This window comes from Remersonia thermophila, chromosome 7 (genome assembly GCF_042764415.1).
Source record: "Remersonia thermophila strain ATCC 22073 chromosome 7, whole genome shotgun sequence".
NCBI lineage: Eukaryota > Fungi > Ascomycota > Sordariomycetes > Sordariales > Chaetomiaceae > Remersonia > Remersonia thermophila.
This window is the reverse complement of record NC_092223.1, coordinates 2,217,395-2,241,467: the sequence shown is the minus strand read 5'-3', so window position 1 is coordinate 2,241,467 and position 24,073 is coordinate 2,217,395. Positions and strand designations below refer to the sequence as shown.

The 24,073-nt window shown below is 50.8% G+C and overlaps 5 protein-coding genes and 1 non-coding gene across 6 annotated transcripts; 3 read left to right on the top strand and 3 right to left on the bottom strand.

Annotated features, from left to right (window-relative positions):
- Nucleotides 1-1,503: 1,503 nt before the first annotated feature.
- Nucleotides 1,504-3,401, top strand: VTJ83DRAFT_7575 (uncharacterized protein; the record flags this gene model as incomplete). The annotated part of the gene is made up of 3 exons (XM_071014412.1): nt 1,504-1,670; nt 1,754-1,836; nt 1,903-3,401. The coding sequence occupies 3 exons, from the start codon at nt 1,504-1,506 to the stop codon at nt 3,399-3,401; spliced, it is 1,749 nt and encodes a 582-aa protein (XP_070863792.1).
- A 473-nt stretch (nt 3,402-3,874) lies between these two features.
- VTJ83DRAFT_t164 lies at nt 3,875-3,946 on the top strand. Its single transcript has one exon. It is a non-coding gene; the product is annotated as a tRNA-Arg (tRNA).
- A 138-nt stretch (nt 3,947-4,084) lies between these two features.
- VTJ83DRAFT_7574 (uncharacterized protein) lies at nt 4,085-9,311 on the bottom strand (the record flags this gene model as incomplete). Its single annotated transcript, XM_071014411.1, has 3 exons — nt 4,085-8,103; nt 8,163-9,027; nt 9,081-9,311. The coding sequence occupies 3 exons, from the start codon at nt 9,309-9,311 to the stop codon at nt 4,085-4,087; spliced, it is 5,115 nt and encodes a 1,704-aa protein (XP_070863791.1).
- Nucleotides 9,312-10,389: 1,078 nt separating this feature from the next.
- Nucleotides 10,390-11,274, bottom strand: VTJ83DRAFT_7573 (uncharacterized protein; the record flags this gene model as incomplete). Its single annotated transcript, XM_071014410.1, has 3 exons — nt 10,390-10,408; nt 10,469-10,726; nt 10,826-11,274. 3 exons carry the CDS (start codon nt 11,272-11,274, stop codon nt 10,390-10,392), a joined length of 726 nt encoding a protein of 241 aa, XP_070863790.1.
- Nucleotides 11,275-17,985: 6,711 nt separating this feature from the next.
- VTJ83DRAFT_7572 (uncharacterized protein) lies at nt 17,986-19,175 on the top strand (the record flags this gene model as incomplete). The annotated part of the gene is made up of 4 exons (XM_071014409.1): nt 17,986-18,153; nt 18,209-18,560; nt 18,613-18,792; nt 18,850-19,175. 4 exons carry the CDS (start codon nt 17,986-17,988, stop codon nt 19,173-19,175), a joined length of 1,026 nt encoding a protein of 341 aa, XP_070863789.1.
- A 2,967-nt stretch (nt 19,176-22,142) lies between these two features.
- VTJ83DRAFT_7571 (uncharacterized protein) lies at nt 22,143-23,604 on the bottom strand (the record flags this gene model as incomplete). The annotated part of the gene is made up of 6 exons (XM_071014408.1): nt 22,143-22,183; nt 22,256-22,514; nt 22,623-22,770; nt 22,842-23,041; nt 23,111-23,207; nt 23,267-23,604. 6 exons carry the CDS (start codon nt 23,602-23,604, stop codon nt 22,143-22,145), a joined length of 1,083 nt encoding a protein of 360 aa, XP_070863788.1.
- Nucleotides 23,605-24,073: the final 469 nt, after the last annotated feature.

The following is a 24,073-nucleotide window of genomic DNA, read 5'->3' as shown; positions in this document are numbered from 1 at the left end:
GTCGAAAGGAAACCCCCATGGCAGCCCTTCAAGGACAGGTGGACAGAATGTTTGAAGACCTCCAAGTCATAATATGGTTGACTAGGTCATAGAATGAGTTACGAGCAGTCTAGAGATTTCCCTTCTAGAATTGCATCAATAGAGAGCAACGGAAGAAACGGTTGAACTTCTCACACCAATTACCCATGGCGATACAGAGACTAATCAATTCCTAGCCAACTACCTCGATATTAGTTATCAGGTAGTTGATCCATCGTACCGGCCAAGATGCACCTTAAATGTTGTCATCTAATTATCATGGAAAGGCAGCGCTAGGTTGAGGTGGCTGATAGCTTGAGGTGTTCGGTGAAGGACATCAGACTGCACAGACTGGACCACTAATGACTTCGGCATCACTTTGTATGATGGGCTATCGATACGAATCATGAGAAACGTCCAACAACACTGCTCATCTTGTCTCTGGCTGCATGGAAAACATTCCTGACGTCCGTATTAATGTTTGGAGGTGAGGAAAAATCGGAACTTGCCGACCGGTTCACCACCTTGCACGACTCGTATGCGGCCGCTTCTGGGAAGCAGATGGAGGCGCACTCCGAAACGGATGCCGGAGGCGGGTAAATATTCTCTGCGCCGTTCCAGGGTTATAGAACGACCAGTCTTGCTATCCTCCAGCAGCAAGCAGTCGCAAGATGATAAACGGAACGGAAGCACTGTCACAGTAAGACAGAGATATCTGGGGCCGCCGCCATTGGACACATGCGGCACAGCCTCGATCTTTGTGCGGCGAGGACAGTTCAGAAAAGCATAAGCTGCATGAAAAGAACCGTGGGAGTGGATGGACCGAGGATGCAAGGGGCCGCTTACTAAAAAAACGAGTCAACGGAGCATTCATGCAGCGTTGTGTTCCTTTTTGGGATGAGGCGATGTGGGTGTAAGTTGGAGGGGACTTGAGGATGGATGAATTGTGAAAGTGACAAAGAGTATAGCAGAAGCTTTTGAGCCTTCATTGATGGATTGTAAATCCCACGGGATTATTGTAATTATGAGGAGCAAGACCAGACCAAGGCAACATTGGAGGGCGTTGACCGGATTGCCGGAAGGTTGCGGCCTGGGTGGATCGGTCAGCCCAGGGTTAGGGTCGCCCGCTGTTTGTGGGGCCCCACACCATGACTCACCCGAAGTCGGAGCGTAACAATGGACGACTCAGCGGAGCAAACAGAAAAAGCCAACCTTGGCAGCATCTCATGGATGATTGTAATCCCATAAGCTTTATGCTTCGGTGGGACGGAATCCAGACAAAAGGGACCACTCCGATATCTGTCGGGCGGTCAGCTTTCCACCAATTCATTCCCTGAGTTTCACATGCCCCAAGCTCCCAATTGTTGATTCAATTGAGCCCTTGCCTGCCGTGGTCTGCGTCATTGCCCCTCCCCATCCAACAAGCTGTCATCAACCGCTCATCCCTCTCACCAACAACCTTAACCATCACCAAACTTCTCGCCAATGGCGCCACAAGGGAAACTCGACATCCGGCCCACGGCCGCCGATGCCCGCGCCCTCTATGACCAGACAAAAACCGCCTCACCAAAGCCCACATTGTTGCCCGTGTGCATCACTGTCCCCGCCGATTTGCTCACTCCTTCAGCCATTTACCTTAAGTTGTCGAATGGGTATGCCATGGGGATCCATGGGTGTGGGCCATTGGTTCACTAAAATGTCACTGCCAAACGCGTTCAACGTTGACACTTTACAGCGCCACTGCCGAATACTCGTTCCTGCTCGAGAGCGCCACGGGCAATACCGAAACCGTCGGCAGGTACAGCTTTATCGGAGCAAGTGAGTGCTCAGCCAATCTCGCACGATCCATTCCAGGGGGGGTGGTGCCTTCTGACTCCTGTCTAGATCCCCGCAAAGTGCTGGCAACGGGCCCGGGCTATGAGGACGTCGGCGATCCGCTGCGCGCCCTCGAGGCCCAGCTTGGCCAGGACCGCGTCATCAGCATCCCCTCGCTCAAGCTGCCCGCTCTCACCGGCGGTGCCGTTGGCTACATCTCGTACGACTGCATCAAGTACTTTGAGCCCAAGACAGCCCGCCCTCTCAAGGACAACCTCCACATTCCTGAGGCCCTCTTCATGCTCTTCGACACCATGGTCGCCTTCGACCACTTTTACCAGGCCCTCACCATCGTCACCCACATGCGCCTCCCCGAAAGCCAAGAACCAGAAGCATTCCAAGCCGCCTACGACGACGCCTGTGCCAATCTGCGCGACGTGCTGAACACGATCCAACAACCCGAGACTCCGCTGCCGCCAAAGACGGTTGGCCCCGAGTCCGGGCCTGTCTCGCGCCTGTACGCCTCCAACGTCGGCCGCCACGGCTACGAGGGCTTCGTCACGAGCCTCAAGGAGCACGTCATCAAGGGCGACATCATCCAAGCCGTCCCTTCCCAGCGATTCTCTCGCGGCACCGCCCTGCACCCCTTCAACATCTACCGCACCCTCCGCACCCTCAACCCTTCGCCTTATCTCTTCTTCCTCTCCTGCGCAGACTTCCACATCGTCGGCGCTTCTCCCGAATGCCTGATGAAAACCGACGGCTATGCCCCCCTGCCAGTGGACTCGCGCTTCGCCTACTCCGCCGCCGAGCAAGCGCGCTCCCGCCCGCGCATCGTCAACCACGCCATCGCCGGCACCATCCGCCGCGGCGCTAACCCCGCCGAGGACGATGCTCTCGCCGCCGAGCTGCAAGCCAGCACCAAGGACCGCGCCGAGCACGTCATGCTCGTCGACCTCGCTCGCAACGATGTCAACCGCGTCTGCCACCCGGCCACCGTTAAGGTTGACCGTCTCATGCGCATCGATCGGTTCAGCCACGTCCAGCACCTCACTAGCGAGGTGTCCGGCCTCCTCCGGCCGGAGTGTACCCGCTGGGACGCCATGCGGAGCATTTTCCCCGCCGGTACCGTCTCGGGCGCCCCGAAGATTCGGGCCATGGAGTTGATCTACGACCTCGAGCAAGAGAAGCGGGGCATCTACGCTGGCGCGGCGGGTTGGTTTGCCTACGACGTTGTGCGCGTCCTTGACGACGCCAACAAGAGCGTCGTTGTCGACGAGGGTCAGATGGACACCTGCATCGCCATTCGCACCATGCTTGTCAAGGACCGGATTGCGTACCTCCAAGCAGGTGGCGGTATTGTGTTTGACAGCGAGAAGACGGACGAGTGGATGGAGACAATGAACAAGCTTGCCGCAAACTTGCGTTGTATTGAGTTGGCGGAGCAGTACTATGGTGAGGCGGACGCAGACGCTCCTGGTGCCAAGTCGGTCCAGGATATCATTGACGATGAGAGGAGGAAGGGGGATGAGTATTATCGTTTGCAGACGATGAGTGCGGGGGCGTAAGGAGACGTAAGGAAAGGAAACGAGGAGATGAAGCCTGTGGTATGAGATGTGCGGGTGGCAGATTATGCGAGATGAGGTGTGACCAGGTTGTAGATTTTGTAGATCGTCTCTCCATGGCTCTGAAATGCTTAACTTACAATGTCATGTTCTATTATCTACTGCATAGCATCTCCCACTTCGTTTTCCGTGCCTACATATTCTATCTAGGACGGACTGACATCGGCTCACGGATGGAGCAGACTGACGGGGGAAGTCCATGATTCCCGGCAACCACAGCTCCTGAGTAAATTCGTAAACCCCTACATGTCTATAAGCCCCCTTTCCAGCCAAGATATCTCAAAGTTACATGTCTTTGCCTCGCTGTGCTTGTACCTCTGGGTATGTGCATCTCTCCAGAAACCAGTCTTCGGGATCGCGTAAGTCGACAGGAGCGCCCACTGGTATGCCAAGCGTTGGGCATGAGTTTTCAACAAGGTCCGCTGGCTCAATGGCAGAGCGTCTGACTACGGATCAGGAGGTTCCAGGTTCGACCCCTGGGTGGATCGCGTTTTTTTGGCTTCGAATCTCATTTTGTGCCCACCAAAACATGACATAGTTGAAGAACCATGAAAGTATCACGTTCATTTTTGGTCATAGATCCCAGCCACCACGCCAAGTCACATCTGAATGCTATCACTGCTCTCTTATATCTCCACAGGCACCACCTCTGCGCTCTCCACTGTCACCGCCGCCTTCTCCTCCAGGCGTCTGTCGCCCACAACCGCCAATTTGATGATTGTCCCCTCTTCGCCTTCCTCCTTTCGCTCTTCTTCCTCCTTTCGCTCTCCCTCCTCCTTTCGCTCTCCCTCCTCCTCTTGTTCGCCCACCTCCTCTTGCTCGCCCACCTCCTGCTCCTCTGCCTCCTCCACTTCCTCCTCTTCAGCCCTCGGTTGCCACAGAAATGGCTTCCCATCCTGCCCAAAATTCGTCACGAAGGCCACATGCTCATGCAGCCCCACCACCGGGAACAATCTGCCATCTGCGTCTTTCTTAAGAACCCTATCAAGCTTCACCCCGTTCTTAGCAAACCAAATGATACCCTCCTTAAAATCCACGCCACAACCGACTGTATCCCCCTCACCATACATCGTCTCTTCACATTCTTGTTCATCCACATCCTCCGTAGACGCATATAAATCGCCAGTGTCCGCGTGATACCCCCATGACTCGGCGCTAGAGTGGTTCTCATTTCGCTCGTTCCACCAGCCCGGGAACCTGATTGCCGCGCCGCCCAGCGTGCAGAACCCGATGGCCATCTCGGCGGCGGGCCCGTCCGGCTCGGGACCGCCCTCCGGGGTTGCTAGCAGGGTCACCTCGAAGTAATAGCTGTCCAGCCCGAGCGGGATGGGACGGTCGGCGGACACGGAGACGCGCCTGCCGCTCGTGTGCACGATGGTTAGACCGGATGGGTCGTCGGGGGTGACGACTACACTTTGGGCACCGATGGGGGTGGTACCCGGGAATCGCGTGAGCCAGCGGCTTGGAAGGAGCTCGGCCCACGCGGCCTGTTGTTTGAGAAAGGCGACGACTTCGGTGTGGTTGAAATGCTTGGCGAGATTGAGGGGGGTCCAGCCGTAGCGGTCGGGGCGGTTGAGCGGGGCGTTGAGTCCGTGGAGGAGCTGGAGGAGCTTGGTGCTGCCATTGGCGGCGCAGATGGCAATGAGATCAGTATCGGATGTGGCGGCACCGGGGGAGGCTGTGATGAGCATTTCCAGGATGTCTTCATAAGCTTGGTTCTTGGTCGAGACGGACCATTTCTCGTAGGCGAGGGCGAGGGCGGTACGGGCTTCGCTGTCGACAAGCGACACGTCAGCGCCGGCGTCGATGAGGAGTTTGACGCACGCCGTATGCCCGTTCATAGCAGCGCGGTGAAGTGCTGCCATTCCCTTTTTGGTGTCTTGCGCATCGAGCCCCAGGCTAGCCTTGTCGCCCTCAGCGGCAAGCTGCAGGAGTTTAGTGATGACGGCGTCGAAACCTTGCTCGGCTGCTTGGCGGAGAACTGTACGGCCGCTGCGACTGGAGTGGTTGATCTGAGCAAGCGGGACATTGTTCTCGATCAGGACGTCCAGGATAAGGAGGGCAGATTCCTCCTCATTACGGAGGCAGGCGCAGAACAACGGGGTCCAGTTCTGCTTGTCCGCGACGTTGAACTTCTTAGAGTGCTTGGCCAGGACGCGGACACACTCGACTTGACCCATGAGCGCAGCCGTATGGAGAGCAATACGGTCAAGATTGTCAGGGATATCCGGATCAGCGTTGTGCTCAAGGAGAGCGGCTATACACTTATCGTACCCCCGCATTGCCGCTTCGTGTATCGCTGTAGTACCTTGCAGATCTTGGTCATCGATCTCGAGGTTCTTAGACTGTAGTAAAACCTTGAGGTTATCGACTTGGCCACTCGTACACACCATCTGTAATGGCCTCGTGGATAGAGAATTTTCCCAGTTGGTATCCGCCCCGTGTTTGACGAAGGCCTGGAGCAGGCCGAGTGGTACGCTAGGCCTGTACAGCAAGGCGTGCAGCGGTGATAGCTTCAAGGGCGATTCCGGATGGAAGTCGTTAATGTCGGCACCGTTCTCAAGAAGTAGTTCCAGAATCGCCGGGTCCTCGCCGATTTGGGCAAAGTACTGTAGCGCATTAAAACGGGTCTTAGAGCTGGGGGTTTTAACATCAGCTCCGTACGCCAGCAGCGTCTTGGTGTTCTCAAGTGTAACGTCGCCGCGGAGCAACCAAACGTGAAATGCCTTCATGCCCCTACCATACTCAGCATTGATGTCGGCACCCCTATCCAGAAGTAACTTCATGGTGTCGAAGGATCGTCTGGATGCCGCTGCCGCTTGTAGCGGACCCCATCCGGCTCCCGACAAACCGTTGATATCCTCGCCGCGCCTGAGGAGGTGCAACAGCCAGCTGTCAAGAGCGAGGTAAGCCGCGATGTGCAACGGCTTGTGGGTGTGCAATCCGATGCAAAACCCGCCTCTTTCCTCGGCCTCCCGCTTCGCAGGGTTCGGGAACTCGCGCTGCCAAGCTGCAAAAACTGCGGGGGTATCAAAGGCAAACTTGTCGAGCTCGGCTATGAGTTGTTTCCAGTCGTCGTTCGCCTCCCGCTCCTCAGGGGACCACCGGGCCTGGGCCTGGCGGATGTGGAACGGCCAGTACTGCAGCTCGTACCGCAAGCGGGTACTCTGGTACTCATCATTGTCTCCCGGGCTCTCAACAAGACGCTCTTTTGGTTCCATATCAAAGAAACGGCGTTCCGTGACGTCCTCGTCATCAACTGAGGACTCAACTTCGTACGTGTTCTCAATAATGTCCAAGAAGGCGCGTTCATTGTCGTTGGCATCATCGTCTTGACTCGGGGTGACTTCAGCATCGTTGTCGTCCAAGTAGCCGGCGCGCTTTTGGAAGACTGGGTTGTTCAAGTGGCGCAGGCACATCAGGGCCATCTTGAGGTGTCCCTCCTTGGGATTTATAGTCAAGGACTTGGTCGCCGTGCGGACTGTGCCACAGCGACTGCACAGGTGCGCAATATCCTCGTCATCCGACCCCCTTTCGTCGCTCTCCCTGATGAAATATTCGTTTAGCGCCTCGGCATTATTCTCCCACAACCAAGCGGTGCCTTGGTCCCCTTCAGCTACGTGCAGGAACGGGACAACCGCTTGTTTTAACTGTTCGAGCTCAAGGGGGGTGATCCTTGGGAACCGGGGCTCCACCTCGTCGAGGCTTTCGCAAATGTCGTCTGGCGCGACGCCATAAGTACCCTGAAAGGCGTCCATGATCTCTCTAGCCTCTGGAAAGGCAGGCCACACATCAGATAGGATCGTCCAAGTCAGCGCGGTGCGGAGCAAGTCCAGGTAGTTGGGAGACATATGCTGCAAGAGTTTGCTGTAAACGTCGCTTGCGCCATCCGGCAGCGATGCAAGCCTGTTACTTATAGGCCGTCGGAAGGGCTCGCGCATGAAGGGAATGGCGGTGTTCAAGATATAAGCAAAGTCTGAGCCCGCTTTCTTCATGATGGTTGCCTTGGCCTCCTCCTGCTCATCGGTTGATAAGCCAGGGATAGTTTTAAGCTCGTTGCTAAGGACTAGGTCCATATCTGTCCGGTTCCATCGCTGGACATCAATGTCGTACGTGGGGTACGGGGGATTGGGGTCGAGAGTGGTGAAGAACTTGGCGTTGGACGTGCAGCCGACGAGGACTTGAACATTGACGTCGTCTATCTTGTCGTACTGAAGAACGCTGTTGACGATTCGCAACAACTCCACTTGGTCCGCCTCCTCCAGCGAGTCCCGGTTTAGATCGTCGATAACAAACAGCACCCTTCTCTTGAGGAGGGCGGTGATATTGCAAAAGGTGTCGACAAAGTCTGGCAGGCCGGTGCCGCGACCTCGCAGAGCAGCGGGCAACGCGCTGTGCATTTGTGCAGCCTTCTTGAAGATGGCATTGCACGCCTCAAGAAGTCCCACGCCGTCTTCGCCTTGAGCAGCGACTTCGTAAAGCTGGGCCAGGGCGGTGCGGCAGACGCTGTCTACCGTGAGGGCCTGATTGCTTCCACGGGCTGACACGGCCGACGGGTTGCAACTAACATACAGCAGAGCTACGTCAGGGTCGTCCTTGGTTATGCGTTCGGCGATGGTGGCTACCACATAAGACTTGCCGGATCCTGCAGCTCCTGTCAGTCTTTTGCAGAGAGAATGGAAAATTGTGGTTTTAGAAACGTACCCTCCACGCCAAAGATGCAAAACAGCCCCGATGATTCAAGACGACTAATAGTCCATTGCTGGTACGGATACTGGTCGAACACCCACGCGCATGTGCCTGGATATCGGCGGTCGATGGTTTCTCCTAGCATTGAAAAGCCTCCATCGAGCGGTTGAAGCGACTCCTTGAAGCTTTGAAAATCCTGGACAGCATAGTCCCATTGGGTCTTTCGCTTCGTAGAGGCGCGCAGATCGTCAAAACCCTTGAGCAGCAGGTCGATACGGGCCATAGCATCCTTGTGAAGCTTCTGCTGGGTAGCCTGGAAGTCTTGGATACGGCGGACTGAATTTTCAATACCGTCCAGTACGTCCGAGACGTTCTGCAGTGAGCCGATGGTTCTGTCCTGGAAAGCAGCCTGACTATCCTCAAGCAGCTTCTTCTTTACTATAACGACAGCCGCCAACTTCTCTTCGAACTTAGCCTTAGACAGGCCAAAGAAGTCTTTGAACCCGTGCTTGATGCGGGTAAGAGTGCCGGCTGTAAGATGCTTTTTTATAGAGTAGCTGAAGTGTAGAACTGCAACGTAGGCGTCGATAACATCCTGGAACAGCTTCTGGACCATTTGGCTAGCCTTCCAGCCGGGCTTTGACCGCTCGTCGTAGAGGCGGTCATAGTGGCGGATAAGGATTATAATTTCGCTGATGTCGCTCAAGCCCGCTCCAAAAAAGTTGTAAAGCTCATAGTTACCATGAATTGCGGTCAGAGTAAGCTTGATAGCGTACCAAGCCATACCGACGCTTTCAGGAGCGTTGTTGGTAACGTGGTCGCCGGGGGTGATGAACTGCTCAATGTTTTCCATGATGGAACTGATCCAGCTCGCAGGTATCTTGTCGTTGTTAGCTCACGGCCTATACATGGAAGCGTTGGGCCTCTCGGTACCTCAACATCACCGATTCTCTTGGAGCCCCATTTCTTGCCCGACTCCCCGCGAAGAGACTCGACGGCCTGCTTAGTCTCTTCAGGAGTTGCCCGCTCGCGCAGGAACTCATTCAGCAATTCAGCATCCTTAAGGTTCGATTGGCTTTCAACGATCTCCTGCTTGAAGTGCTCGAGGGCTTCATCATAGAGCGTGCGGACCTTGAGGTCCTTAGCCCTGTTATCCTTCTCCATTCTGGGGTGGAGAGAGCTTGACAATGTCGACCGCCGATGTCACTGCCGCTGATGGGTTTCCGACGAGAACTACGAGCGTTGAGGTGAATCTTGGGGTGAGATATATAGCTGCCATCCTGGCTGTCTCAACATGGGTTGAGTCCCCCAAACCCCTCTTGAACGGTGGTGATATTCCCAGCTTCATGCTTGTCTTTGACTGGTTCCCCGCAGCCTAGCGCGCAGTGCGGTGCATGGCGTCTGGAGCTGTCAGATCAGGACGCTCTAATATTTCGGCGGCTGTCCCGGCGATTGTCTTGGCCGTCTGACTTGCAGACTGGACACCGCCTCTGCTGCGGGCGCCATTGGTCATGATGCGTCGCTGAATTCTGTTGCCTAACCAAATGCCTCAGCCAGCAGAGTATAGTGGGGGCGCAGATACGGAAAATACAGACGCCGAACCAGGCCCCGTGGATGCGGGGTTGCCTGAGCTCGCCATCTGTTGTTGTAGAAGCGGCAGCACTCCATCACGGAAAAATAGGAGTATATGGAAGCTAGCACCCCTTCTTCAGGTCATACTAGAAAGACGATAATCATCATGGGGCGGGCGAAGAGCAATTTCATTACTCACGCCCTCCTGCCGGGGAGCAGCGGATCCAGGCGTACATTTTGTCATAATGGTTTTTTTTTTTTTTTTTTTGAAGCATGAGCAGCGATGGGATGGGCTTGCGTGCCTCGGTGTCGAGGGGGGCCGACGAAGATTACGGCGTTGTGGCAATAATCGGCCTTCACGCTGCTGTGGGTGTAATGATGTCAAAGAAAACTCACAAGGGCAGGGGGGGGGGGTCCCTGAATCACGTCTAAGTCTTGCCATTGCAATAATCAAGGTCACTTCGAAGAGACCCTGGGGGCCTCGGCGGACAAGTGAATATCCCTAATCCAAACTGCGACACTCATCAAGCTTGTCGACTTCAAGCACAAGAGAGTGATTAAGGGTTGAAGCCCCTCGAAGTTGCTTGGCCAGCTGTCATTCTTGCGATTATATTAAGCCAAAAAGGTTCTATGCCATCGCATTGAAGGGTCTCTTACCATCCGTCATTTCTTAGCCAGAGGCAACCATCCTATGCGTATGTCAACGTCAACGGGTCATCACCCAGTTCATCTAGCAGGCCTTAACCGACCCTTGCTGATACGTCCGCCGCGGGGGCTGTGGTGTATCGTTTTGGGTACGGTATGATGGTGGTTCAGCGGAATGGGGCTGGGCCTGGCGCTGGTAGGACTGGTATATGACCGGCTGATACTGGCTGGGATAGACCACGGCGGCCACAGGCACGTATTGCGGGACCAGGCCATTGTTGCTGACGACAACGATGCGCGCCCGCGAATTGCGCCTGTTGGTTTCGACGCAGGCAATTACGAAGGTGACAAAGTGGAAGGCCCTGTAACGCTATCAGTTCGTAACGTGACGCTGTGACTCGGAAGGAATCAGGAAAAAAAAAAGAAGCGAAAAAGAAACCGGGACCCCAAAGTCGACTTACCCTAGGAATCCCTCCAAGATGAGCGCTGCCAACCCGAGTCCATCCGCCGCCTTGTTGTACCTGTAACTGGAGTTGTACTTGGCCTCATAGTAGTCATATGTTCCCCAACCGGGGTACATCGGATTGACAATATACACAAGGGTGATGGCTGGGATGACTGCCAACCAGATGACCAAGTCAATCGCGACATTGGCACCAGGATGTATGCCGCGATGCCCGTCGCGAGCGAGAAGCGCAATACCTTCGGCCAAAGCCCAGCCCGTTGACAATCCGGTCACCGGGATGATGCACACGACTTGTAGCCCGTACCAGGCGCCCTGCGAGTACATTGCCCCTGTCTGTCCGATCACCGTGGCAGATAAAATGAGTTGGAGGACCCGGAAGATGAATTTCGTCACCCACATCGGGCGGGAAGAAATGTTGGGAGGGCCGGTCGTGAACAAGTCCATGGTGGTGGGTGGATTCGTCGGGGCGACGATGCGGTGAGGTTCCGCGTTCCTTGACCTCAGGGTTTGAAATGATAAAGGTGCAGGAGTCGTCCGGGACCCTGATTAGCGTGGACGTCTCTATAGGGGGTTGCCCAAAAAGAGAGAGGCGGGAGCAGGTCGGGCTCGAAACACAACAAGCATAAATTACTGAACTAACAGCAGATGAGCTTCCCTGGCTATTTGAATGGTCTGCCTGATAGGACTGGAATCGCGAGACATCTGGGCGTCCACTAATCCTGGAATGAATCATTGGGCGTGTGGCTGAGGCGTGCAGCTGGTCCTCACGGTCGGGTGAACAGATGGGCCTTAAATCCTAAACGAGAATTCACGCGCATAATGCTACGGCTCTCTGTTGTCACCACTCCGGAGACTGCCAAGTAGTTATTGCGCTAAGCAGTGGCTCAGGCCTGGGGTTGGCTGGTATTGAGCCAGTCACAGTAAGGCTCGGCCATCCTTAAACGTGCAGCTGCTGCGGTCTGACAGGCTAGCCTATGTGTGCCTTGCTGTGATGGGGTGCGGAGAGGGTTTTGGAGGCGGACTGGGAGCAAGGCGAACAGCTTATCATTCGCGGCTCGATGCTATACGCAGTTAACATCAGCGTTCTTGTGGCTCGGAGAAGATACAACCCACGTCGGACGATAATAATTGCTATAGCAAACTTTGCTCCTCTCGGGTTTCCCGCTGCAAGTTGGAAGCAGCTATGCGAAATATCCGACTGAACTATACACCTTATAACTCTGTGCCTGTGAAGCACAGAGGGAGTAGTTCCCTGTAGAATGCGACAAGGTAACATTCAGAAGGCTCAGCCAACGTTATCAGGCTTACCTAAGGTTTAGAAATTACAGGTTATATTGACTTAATTCGGGGGGGAGTAAATAACAGACACTATTAATAAAGCCGAGGTCTTAGGGTTATATTATACGCTAGTAATATCGAAATAAATGATGCCTAAAGATATTAGATACCGGATATATTACAGGACAGGTTATAATACCGTTCCGGATAGAGGCTTAGTATTCTTTAGCTCTCCAAAGCTATTATAGGCAAGATAAGAAAAACGACGAAGATAACCGGGATAAAACGAACTATTATCCCGGGCAGATGGATACTAACACTATTACTTTAATGGAATTTCGGTATTATAAGGCTGTTAAAGGGAACTAGAACGGGTTCTTTATTCCGGGCCGGTTGCTTATCCCTGTTAATAGAATACGGATAATAACCTAGGAACTAGTCTCTAACTAAGATATTAGGTGGTCCTAACGTACGGTCGATATCTAGGTACCTTTAGTTCCCTAGGTACTTTAGGGAGGTATAGGAGCAACCGATCTAGCTTTTAGAACAATTTACCTAGAAACCTGTTAAAAGCCTACTGGATAACTTAAAGGTATCGAGAATACTTTCTTTTTTAAAGTATAATCTAATAAGTAGTTTAACCAGAATTCATTTAAATATTAAGTTTAATAGTCTTAATATAATATAATATAGTACAGTACTAATAAAGTATCCGGCGAAAGATTTAATCCTTTCTACTAACGGAGTTAACCGACTCTTAAAGTTATAGTATTAATTAATACAATATAATTATACGTAGGAATATTATACTTTAAGTATAACAGTTCTTCCGTAAGTAAAACTAGTCTTAAAATTATATAGAAACTATATTTATCCCGAAACCTCGACTTTTAAAATACTTTATATAGCCTTTATTAACGATTATAATATTTTAACGATATTTATATAAGTCTTAGCTGGTTCAGCTTTCAGGTCGGATAAGTTAGATTAGTAGATAGTATACTTATTAAATTATATATCGCGACTTAGAAGGACCTTAATTACTCTGTATAGATATTTAAAGTACGGTAGTTCTAAACAATCCTATACCGTATCTTATTTAAAATAAGTTAAAATATCTATTAATATAAAATATAACTCCTAAGCTTTTTAGTTTATTTAAACGATTAAAAGCCTTCTACTATAAATCAACGAACGGAAAACTAAGAATATTTAACTTTAGGTTCCTACTCGATTCGTATCTACCTTTATTATCTAATCTAAAATACTTAGTATAATCTACGTTATTCGCTACGCTAAAGCCGTTTACAACGTTAAAAAAGATATTAATATCCGCGACCCGTCCTTTACCTCCCTTAGCTTATAGTAAGCTGCCTTTCTTATAACCTTATTCCCTGTATTAACTTCCGTAGCCGTTATTATTACCTCCTTACTTATATATATTATCCAGACTGTATTAGCAGGGTTCGGTATAATTATAAAGAATAATATAGTTAAACTTATATTTAATCCGGCCTTATAGGAACGGAGTACCTTACCTTATAATACGGGATTATACGTTACGGATCTTTACGCAACTTTTCCTAAGCTGGACCTTAAGGTTTTAAGGGAAGGGTAGTTCGTTAAAGAGGGGGTTTATATAGCAGATAATAATACGGTTAGGAACCGCGTAGCGGGAATAAAAAGGAAGCTAAAGGAGTTAACGGACTAGTTTAAAGCTAACGGAGAAGAAAGGAAAGATATTATAATAGTTACGTATAGCGTTTTTATAAAGTTTTTAACGGAGGATAAGAGAATTAACTTACTTAAAGCAGGGTAGAAGGCGTATAGGATTAAGGAAAGGGATAGAAAGGATAGACCGGTATTAGTTCCTGTAGAATAAGGTTATAGATTAGTATTACGTTAGGAGCAACGAACGAACGGGACCAGGGTATAGGTATAGTAGCTAAATATAGAATCTAATACTTTTAATCTTCTTTATTAGTCCTATTATTAAAAGCAGCTATATAAAATATCCGACTGAACTATACACTTTATAACTCTATACTTGTAAAGTATAAAGGGAGTAGTTCCTTATAGAATACGATAAAGTAATATTTAGAAGGCTTAGCTAACGTTATTAGGCTTACCTAAGGTTTAAAAATTATAGGTTATATTAATTTAATTCGGGGAGGAGTAAATAATAAATACTATTAATAAAATTAAAATCTTAGAGTTATATTATACGCTAGTAATATCGAAATAAATAATGCTTAAAGATATTAGGTACCGGATATACCGTAGGACAGGTTATAATATCGTTCCGGATAAAAGTTTAATATTCTTTAGCTTTCTAAAGCTATTATAGGTAAGATAAAAGAAACGATAAAGATAATTAGGATAAAATAAACTATTATCCTAGGTAAATAGATATTAATACTATTACTTTAATAGAATTTTAATATTATAAAGCTATTAAAGGGAGCTAGAACGGGTTCTTTATTCTAGGCCGGTTGTTTATCCCTATTAATAGAATATAGACGATAACCTAAGAACTAGTCTCTAACTAAAATATTAGGTAGTTCTAACGTATAGTCGGTATCTAAGTACCTTTAGTTCCTTAGGTACTTTAGGGAAGTATAGGAGTAACTAATCTAGCCTTTAGAACAATTTACCTAGAAACCTACTAAAAGCCTACCGGATAATTTAAAAGTATCAAGAATACTTTCTTTCTTAAAGTATAATCTGATAAGTAATTTAAATAGAATTTATTTAAATATTAAGTTTAGTAATCTTAATATAATATAATATAGTATAGTACTAGTAAAGTATCCGGCAAAAGATTTAATCCTTTCTACTAACAGAGTCGACCGACTTTTAAAATTATAATATTAATTAATATAATATAATTATATATAGAAATATTATATCTTAGGTATAATAGTTCCTCTATAGGTAAAACTAGTTTTAAAATTATATAGAAATTATATCTATCCCGAAACCTCGACTTTTAAAGTACTTTATATAGCCCTTATCAACGATTATAATACTTTAACGATATTTATATAAATCTTAGCTGGTTTAGCTTTTAAGTCGGATAAGTTAGATTAGTAGATAACGTACTCGTTAAGTTATATATTACGACTTAAAAGGACCTTAATTGCTTTATATAGATATTTAAAGTACGGTAGTTCTAGATAATCCTATATTATATCTTATCCAGAATAAGTTAAGATATCTATTAATATAAAATATAACTCCTAAGCTTTTTAGTTTATTTAAATAATTAAAAGCCTTCTATTATAAATTAATAAACGGAAAACTAAGAATACTTAACTTTAGGTTCCTATTTAATTCGTATCTGCCTCTATTACTTAATCTAAAATGCCTAGTATAATCTACGTTATCCGCTACACCGAAGCCGTTTATAACGTTAAAAAAGATATTAATATCCGTAACCCGCCCCTTACCTCCCTTAGCTTACAATAAGCCGCCTCTCTTATAACCTTATTCCCTGTATTAATCTCCGTAGCCGCTATCGTTATCTCCTTACTTATATATATTATCCAAACCGCGTTAACAGGGTTCGGTATAATTATAAAGGATAATATAGCTAAACTTATACTTAATCCAGCTTTATAGGAACGGAGTGCTTTACTTTATAATACGGGATTACAAGTTACGGATCTTTATACGACTTTTCCTAAGCTGGACCTTAAGGTTTTAGAGGAGGGGTAGTTTACTAAAGAGGGGGTTTATACAGCAGATAATAATACGGTTAGGAACCGCGCGGCGGGGATAAAAAGGAAGTTAAAGGAGCTAGCGGACCAGCTCGAGGCTAATAGAGGAGAGAGGAAGGATATTACAGTAGTTACGTACAGCGTTTTTATAAAGTTCTTAACGGAGGATAAGGGAATTAACTTGCCTAAGGCAGGGTGGAAGGCGTATAGGATTAAGGAGAGGGATAGAGAGGATAGACCGGTGCTGGTTCCTGTAGAGTAAGGTTGTAGATTAGTGTTGCGTTGGGAGCAACGAGCGAACGGGACCAGGGTGTGGGTGTAGTGGCTAAATGTAGAATCTGGTACTTTTAGTCTTCTTTGTTGGTCCCGTTGTTGGACTAATGTATGCAGGTTGACAGCCTAGTCGGCATCAACCGATGAATGTTGCATGATGACACTGTGGTTTCCGGGCTTGATGGCAAGGTTGTCGTCAATGTTAGGTTTGCGCAGGGCTGGGAAGATCCTTGTGTCCTAGTCTTAGCCGCAAACGGAAGTGCCTGGCGCGAGTCAAGCAATTGGTTCGAAGGATGCATCTGAAGTTTAGCCCAGTCGCACAGACACTGCCCAATTTCTCTCCGCGCATCTCGCCCGCTCGTACATACCATGGGCGTCCATGGCTTCAAGTAGACGGATATGGACGCCTGCGTGTGCCCTCGCCCGGCAGTTGGCCGAGCAAGAGCCGGCGTCTGTGCTCGGTACCAACCGCCATGAGAACTGGGAGCGGAGATGATGGATGCCACGTGAAGGAGCCGCTGCGGTCAACCAGTGGTCCGAACAAAACCCGGAGCCGAGCAAGTATCCCTCCATCGTAGTATGCCGGCTAAGTACAACAATGTAACACGCCACTGCCACGGCGCGGTGGGCACGGATCCCACCGGATACGAATGCTGACCAAATGCGACGATGCGACACAGTGATGGTGGTCTGGGGGAAGACAGCTGCGACCTGACCATGGACAATGAGCTTTTGGAAAATGCAGTGCTGGTGCAGATCCATATCCGGGAGACGCGACAACACGAACCCCATGGGGTCTTGGACAACAAGGGGACACTATAGTAACTACATGTGGCGTACGTACGGTACACACTAAGTAGGGGGGGCGGGAACTTTTGCACAGCCGGTGTTGCATCGTGATGCCCTGGTCTCCTGCGCGGAGCCCAATCCGGAAATAGTAAGACCACCGACCCCGGGTGCCGAAAACTTGGAACGCTGGTCGATCACAGCTCGTGAAAGGACGGTCAGCCATGCGTTTATCATGCTCAGCTGTCGTCTGATGTAGAGGCCCCAAGATGTTCGGGTTGTTTGGGATCTTCGTCGTGTCTTGCGACAACCGTGTTGGCAGTCCTGAATTTCGTGTCATGATTGAAGAGTACCTAGCAGCCTGGAACGTGAAACAAAGTAAAAAAAGCTAAGTCGGCAGGGGAACGGAATCTGGGCTCCATGAGGAAGTCGCACAGGCTGCAAGTGGCTGCGGTCTCGGCAGCCACCCCGATCTTAGTGTACTGCGTTAGTACAGTAGCTTTCGCCCCTTTAACGGTCGACTTAACCCCAACCTAGTTAGCCTCCCCCTATCATTAATCCCCTCATGCATCTTGCATCGGCCGAGTCCCAACTCACACACATCAGCCACAGGGAACAAGAATGGCTTACCGACATCCTACCCGAAATTTTTCCCGTTGTGCGATTGTTGGCAGCAGAGAAATGCGCGTACATACGCCGTACATGGCGCTACCAGTTCGGTTAGGGTGACGGCGGAAATGCTCAAGCACATTGTTCACAGGGTTGCAACCTCGCCCACACTACCCGGCACAATCACCCGATACCACACCATGCCCACCTCTGTCCATACATTATTATTATGGCCCTGGCCCTGGCCCCAGCCCCACCCCCGGATTTTATGCGGTCTCCGCCATGCGGTCGCATTCGCGTGTGCGGCACTTTGACATTTTTTTTTCCCTTTAACTGCACCGTCCCCCCGCCTGTCTCTCCCCGCTCGCTTCTGCTGTGCCCCCGTCCCCAGTCCCCTCCCGTCGGGACGCTGGAAACACATGCTTCTCGCGTTCAGTGAGCTCACCATGCACTGAGGTCTGACAAAGGCCTGTCGCGCGTTGCGTCCAAGATGTCCGATCACGAAGCCGCTCTCGAGGACGCCGCTGTTTTCGGCCAGACAAACGTCGCCGTCTGGGTTCTGACAACCGCGGCGGGCCTGTTCCTCGCCGTCCGAATCTACTGCCGATGCCGGTTCTCCAAGCCGTGGTGGGATGACGTCTTGTTGACAGTATCATATGTACGACTTCCGAGCGCCTGTCTACCGTGACACCGTGGGCGCTGACATGACCCAGTTCATCCTGCTGAGCTCCGCCGCGCTGGTGAGCCGCACCATCATCAACGGCTATGGCACCGAAGAGGAGCAGCGTCGGTTCCTGCTCTACCAGAACACCTGGGCCGCCCTGACGGCCATTGCGACCGCCTGGACCAAGGTCGCCTTCGCCATCACCCTGTCCCGCATCATGCACCACCGACTCCTTAAACTTTTCCTCTGGTTCGTCATGATTACGGCGAACCTGATGCTCATCCCGACCATGCTGGCGATCTGGACGCCAGCTTGCGAAGACCCGCGGAAGGTCTTGCGTCCGCAACACTCAGAGTGCTTTCCGCTTGTCGTTCTCCGCTACATGGGCGGCACCACCATTGGTATGTCCAGCCACCTGCTGCGGCGCAGAGCATCGATCCTGACCATTGACAGTGTATGGCGGCGTAATCGACGTCCTGCTCGCCCTCATCCCCTGGTTCGTCATCAAAGGCCTGCTGCTCGAGACGCGCGAGAAGATTGGTCTTTCCGTTGCCATGAGCATGGGATTTATCACGGGGATTGTGGTCATCTTCCGCGCCTTCTTCCAACTAAAAAAGATCGACAACAACTTCCGTACGTCCCATCCCTGCCGCAAACCAACTCGTTGGGGCGTTTCCTAACCAATAGCAGATTACCTCGTTTTCATGTCCATCTTCCAATTCCTCGAACCCTGCGTCACGCTCATCGCCCAGGCCATCCCAATGTTCCGCGCCCTGGTCGTCAAGGTCAAGAGCTCGAGCATCCACCGATTGAGCTCCCCCGACGACATCATGCTTTCGGCATCGACCCGCCTACCACCTTCCTGGACCAGCAAGGGTCATGACGAACAGCACGAAGTTGCTCCCCAACAAGGCAGCGATGCGGCAGGTCCTGCTGGTCGGGACGTGGATGACGATTTGGAGAGGCAGGAGAGCAGGAGGAGTCGGAAGAGCAAGAGTAATTTTGTGATACCCTAATCAATGTAGGAATACCTTATGTACTTAATGACCTTGGCGTTTATGGTTTGGAATCGAAAGCGACTATCCTGCACAGTTTTGGCTGCTATTCTTCTCGTGATGGAGTTGACGGGCCGGTGTTGGTACCCCGTCCGGGCATGGTTTTCATCAAACCACTCTGCTAGCAATCACCACTCTAACATCCCTGTGGATCTAAGCAATCGAGGCCAAGAAGACGCTCTTCCATGCATTCCCGCGTGGCACCGCCTTCTCACGTCCGCTTGGCATTTCCCGCTTCCAACACGACCTCGGCGCCGCCGCCGCATCAGTCTCGCCATTGTGCCTCTCATCCTGATGCAGTCTCAACATCTGTGACACCCACATTCAAGATGTCTCGAAAACGGTCGCGGTCTCCGTTCGATCCGGTCGGCATGATTCACAAAGCCCATCAATACCAACTCGAGCTGGCAACCGCGAAGACAAAAGCCAAGCGGAAAGCCGTTCTCAACAAACGATGGACGTACGTCTCCTCGTCGATGAACCTGGACCGCCAATACAAGAAGGACACGGCAGACCCTGCAAATGCGTATCGCTTCGTGTGCAAATGCAGGCTTCCGTCCCGTGGCGATGAGGGTCAAGAGCAAAATGATCAAACAGAGAAGTGCGACAACAGCAAGGCCTGCCCTCCGTTGGAAACCTGCCTGAGCACCCCGGCTATCCCTGGAAAATCTCCGTTGGTTTCCGAAAGGTCCACAATCCTCTGGCCCATGCCGACTGCGGTATTATCCTGATTTGTTCGATATGTAATTACACCTTTTAACCGGCACACATCTTACGGCGCGCTGGAAGTGTTGCAGAATCTTATCCTGGACTTTCCTGAGGGCAAGAAACACACCCGGGAGCAATGGGCTGTTTGTGAAGCACTGGCGCTGTTTCTGTATTCAGACAGCGGGTTAAGGATAGCAGCCGTGGCTGCACTTCAGCCGATCACTGTCAAAACTGCGGAAAACCGCTGACCCACTCAGCGTTGGTGATAACACCCTCGACGAGACATTTAAACTGATCAGACGTCTATTCCTCACGATGCTTGCCCGGCTCGGCTGTGAGGGCCTTTTCAATACCGCCGAGATCCCCAGCTTCGTGTGGGCTTTGGCCTACTACAAACAATATCCAAGGAAGTATTATTTCTTGAGTATCCCCCGTGATGAACACGGAGATCCTTATCGGGGAAGATAACCTGGGTGTCACAACCTAGCCCTGGGGTGATGCGTAAGGAATATCATTCTGATAAGGATCCGGTTTCGGAGAAACAGGTCACAAGGGTATCACGAGGGGATGTTTGGCAGGTGACAAACTTGAGTGATGCAGAAAGCTTTGGCAATCCCAAAAGTGAGGGCAGTGGGGAGAATGCCCGAGGAGGACGGAAGTGATGAGAATGATCAAGGCGACGACGAGTGGTGTGAAGAGCCTGTCAGGAAGTGGCTCTCTTTGTGCTCTGATTTCCGATTGCTATTATTGAATGCCCACTTAACTTGCATGCAATGGTGATCGTGATTTATGAAGGTGGGGTATAATAATATCTGGGTGCCCGTGGAGCGCGGCAAGTCTCCGAGGAACCCACCCGAGTCTTCGACCCCAAGTCTCTGGCATAGCTACGGGATAATGTTAACATCTGGGATGCTAAAATCATAAGAGATACTTGCGTACCGATACCCAGGCCAGCATGGTGAGATTGGGCCCTGCAACCATGAAAGGCATCGTTGCCTCCCCTGCCCGTCAACAGGCCCTCGTATCGTGCGTCTGCTGGCGACGCTTGCTGCTTTACACCAGCCCAATCTTACCTAGAGACACGATACTGACTCCCTGTAAAGATAGCAAGACATTGACTCCAGGTTGATTGGAAGTCTGCCGCGAAGAACCCAGGCGACCCGCGGACGTTCTCGTGGACTGACTGTCCATTGTCGGCATGTGGAACACGAAGCAATGTTGGTGTCCATACATCTCAACAGCCAGGTGCTAGTCTACGGAACAAACGATAAGGCTAGGTAGGTTTTGGGGGTCGTTCATGTTTGAGGGGAAACCTCCAAGGAGACCAGTCGGAAACTTGAGCCCCCCGACCTAAAGGCGAGCAGCAAGACGACCGTTAATCGAGTTGGCGTCCTGGACTTTCTCGCCTTATTACCTGAAGTGTAAGGATGAGCACAAGGCGGATTTTGCCTGCACCTGCAACGCTATCATACAACTTGCAAAAGACGTTTGGAACGCTCAAGCCTGGACGAGTAAAAAGCGTGATATGTTGACCCTGAATGTAACATATCTTATGATTAATTAATGTATACCTCGTACTCATGTGAATCTGCTGTGTCAGACTCACTTGTAAATAACAAGCCCTGGCATCTTAAGGCAGAAGTTGCGGTGGGTCAGGTTGTCCAAGGCATCATCTTGAACCAGGCTCCCAATTTCTCCCCTGCATCAACTCTCCTACTAGGCTCAGATTCGATGCTCTCTCAAACTGAAGGGGTAGGTGTCATGTTCTTGATCTAGTCTCCAGTTCCCTTTTGCCCTGTATCTATTCCGCCATCTCTCGTGTGTTATGTGACTAACGAATGATACAGGTCGAAAGACAGGTCCGGATCACCCAGAGGAACTGCCAAACTTGGATTATTGAGACGGCTAAATTGCTTGCAAGCGAGGGCGTACTGGAGCAGCGCGTTTTCGGCTATCTGAAAGCTACCAAGCAAGTATGAATAGGACTCAAGAAAGCAAATGGCTCAGAGGCTTGCCCCTGGAACTTCACAGAGGGAAGCGAGACTCGTGCCTGGAGGGTTTCTTAGCCGTATCATAAGATACGTTAGGGAGTTTCCAGATGGCACTTCTTCCAAGTTTCTGAGGAAAAGGCTTGTCGATGTATTTTGACGGTCTTGTTTAACATCCAGATTATTATATCATCAAACGTTCCTGAGCAGGCCTTGTTTCACGCGTCATTGCTCACATAGGCATCGAGTCCCAGCCTGGCAACGTATCCATCCCTTGAAGCCCGACACGTCAGCAGAGTTCCCCAGCTCCACAAGAATTGAAGGGAAAACGGGCAGAACACTCACAGCCATCGACGTCCTCGTCCACCAACTCGGGAACGGAGCAACAGCTGGCCTCCTCAATGCTCTGCGACTTGAGTGCCGTGCACGATGCGCCGAAGCAACCACTATCAAGCGCCCGTTGAAGCGAGTCGCCTTTCCACCCAAATACGTAATCACCATGCTGGCCGTAGCCAGTGGTATCTCCAGTCGAGAGCACGAATGGCTGGGAGCCGTCCTCAGGCCAGAGCTCCGGATCGTTGAATTGAGTGGTGTCCCAGACAATCTGGGGGTGTTCAAACGTCAGTGGCCATGAATCAATGACTGCTTCCATGAGCGTAGAGGGACCTTTAAGAGGCAAGGGACCGGACACAAGTGGGAGGAAAAGACGCACCTCGAGCATGATTTGGGGGATCTTGACTGGATGTGTCTCTGGACATTGGCCGCCGACGCTATTGCCCGTGAAGGTTTGAGGCCCAGATATCGGATAGGCTATGTGGGACTTGTGGTCAGGTGAATCGAGATTTTTGCCATCCCAGCATCTGTAGCAACATTGCCTGAGTGAGTCCCGTGGGCGGAAAAAGGGCTTGCCTCTGTGCATGTTTGAACCTACGTGGGGTACAAAATGTTGGACCGGATGCCATAGCACGGTTTCGGGGGCAGCTCCTCGGTGTCGACACTTGGGTCCGCGCAAGGGGCGAACCTATCTCCGTCCCAATCGGGGCCCGAATAGCAACGGAAGCAAGTCTGCGAAATCATACCCTCGCCGCGCTTCTCTCGCTGGTTTGCGTCGCCAACGAGCATGCGGAAGCCCTGTCACAACCCTTATTAGGACTAATTATCGGGAAACACTTGGGAGATCGAGAAGCAAGCTCCACATACCGGCCTGAAAGCTGTCACGGCACCCGGCCCAGGCGAGACGTAATAAACGACAAATCCGCCCTTGGTCTGGGTCGTGAAGTGGTCACCAAACAAAAGTCTGTTGACTGCTCGTTAAATCAAGCATCCCGCCTTTCTGGGGGCAGCGTATTATCCCACCTATTCGGAATCTGCGGCACACGCTTATAGCTCCCGTTCCTCGCCCGAAAGTATAGATTCGCAGTCCAGTAGTTGGACAGGTCCTCTGAGAAGCTGCACGTGGTGCAGGTAGCCAGCTCGGCGATGTCTGTGACCGGCATGCTCGCATTAAAGGCGTTGCCACCAACTATTTGGTGCATGTGCGGCGACGGAACCTGGCCTGGGTTGACCAGTGGGTCGATTCGATCAATGACAAGCTGTGAGCAGCCGAATCGCAGCATTGTCGCGCGGTTGCCGCCTGGACCGAACTGCGGCGCAGCTTCGGCTAGGGCTGTGAGGAAGAGAGCTGACCAGAGCATAGTGATGGCTGCCCACGAAGTTGATCGACCGTTACTCGGGAAGAACGTATTGGAACTGGAGATGGGAAGACCAGCATTGGTGGGCAACCAAGCGGTCTTGAAGATTAAGGGTTCATGAGATCTTGAGATAGCTACGGGTGATTTGAAGGACATGGGAACTTCCGATAGGAAAATATCTCGAAGCATGCTCATATACCATTGAACCAGTCAAAATCGAGATTTGAGCCGAATTATCGGCACTTAATATAAGATTGTGATATCCGGTGCCCGGGCAAGCTTCATCATCCGGCCCATTACCTATCGGACTTGCCTTCCCGAGCGCCAGTCCCAACCCTTCATTCATCAATTGTGCCCAAAGGATTAGTAAGAGCCATGCGTGTGGGCATAGGGTATTGGATTTCCTTGCTAAAGTACCGGGGTAGCTATGTGGTATTATTTGAAACCCGAAAGTCTATCCTCGAGCAGGATA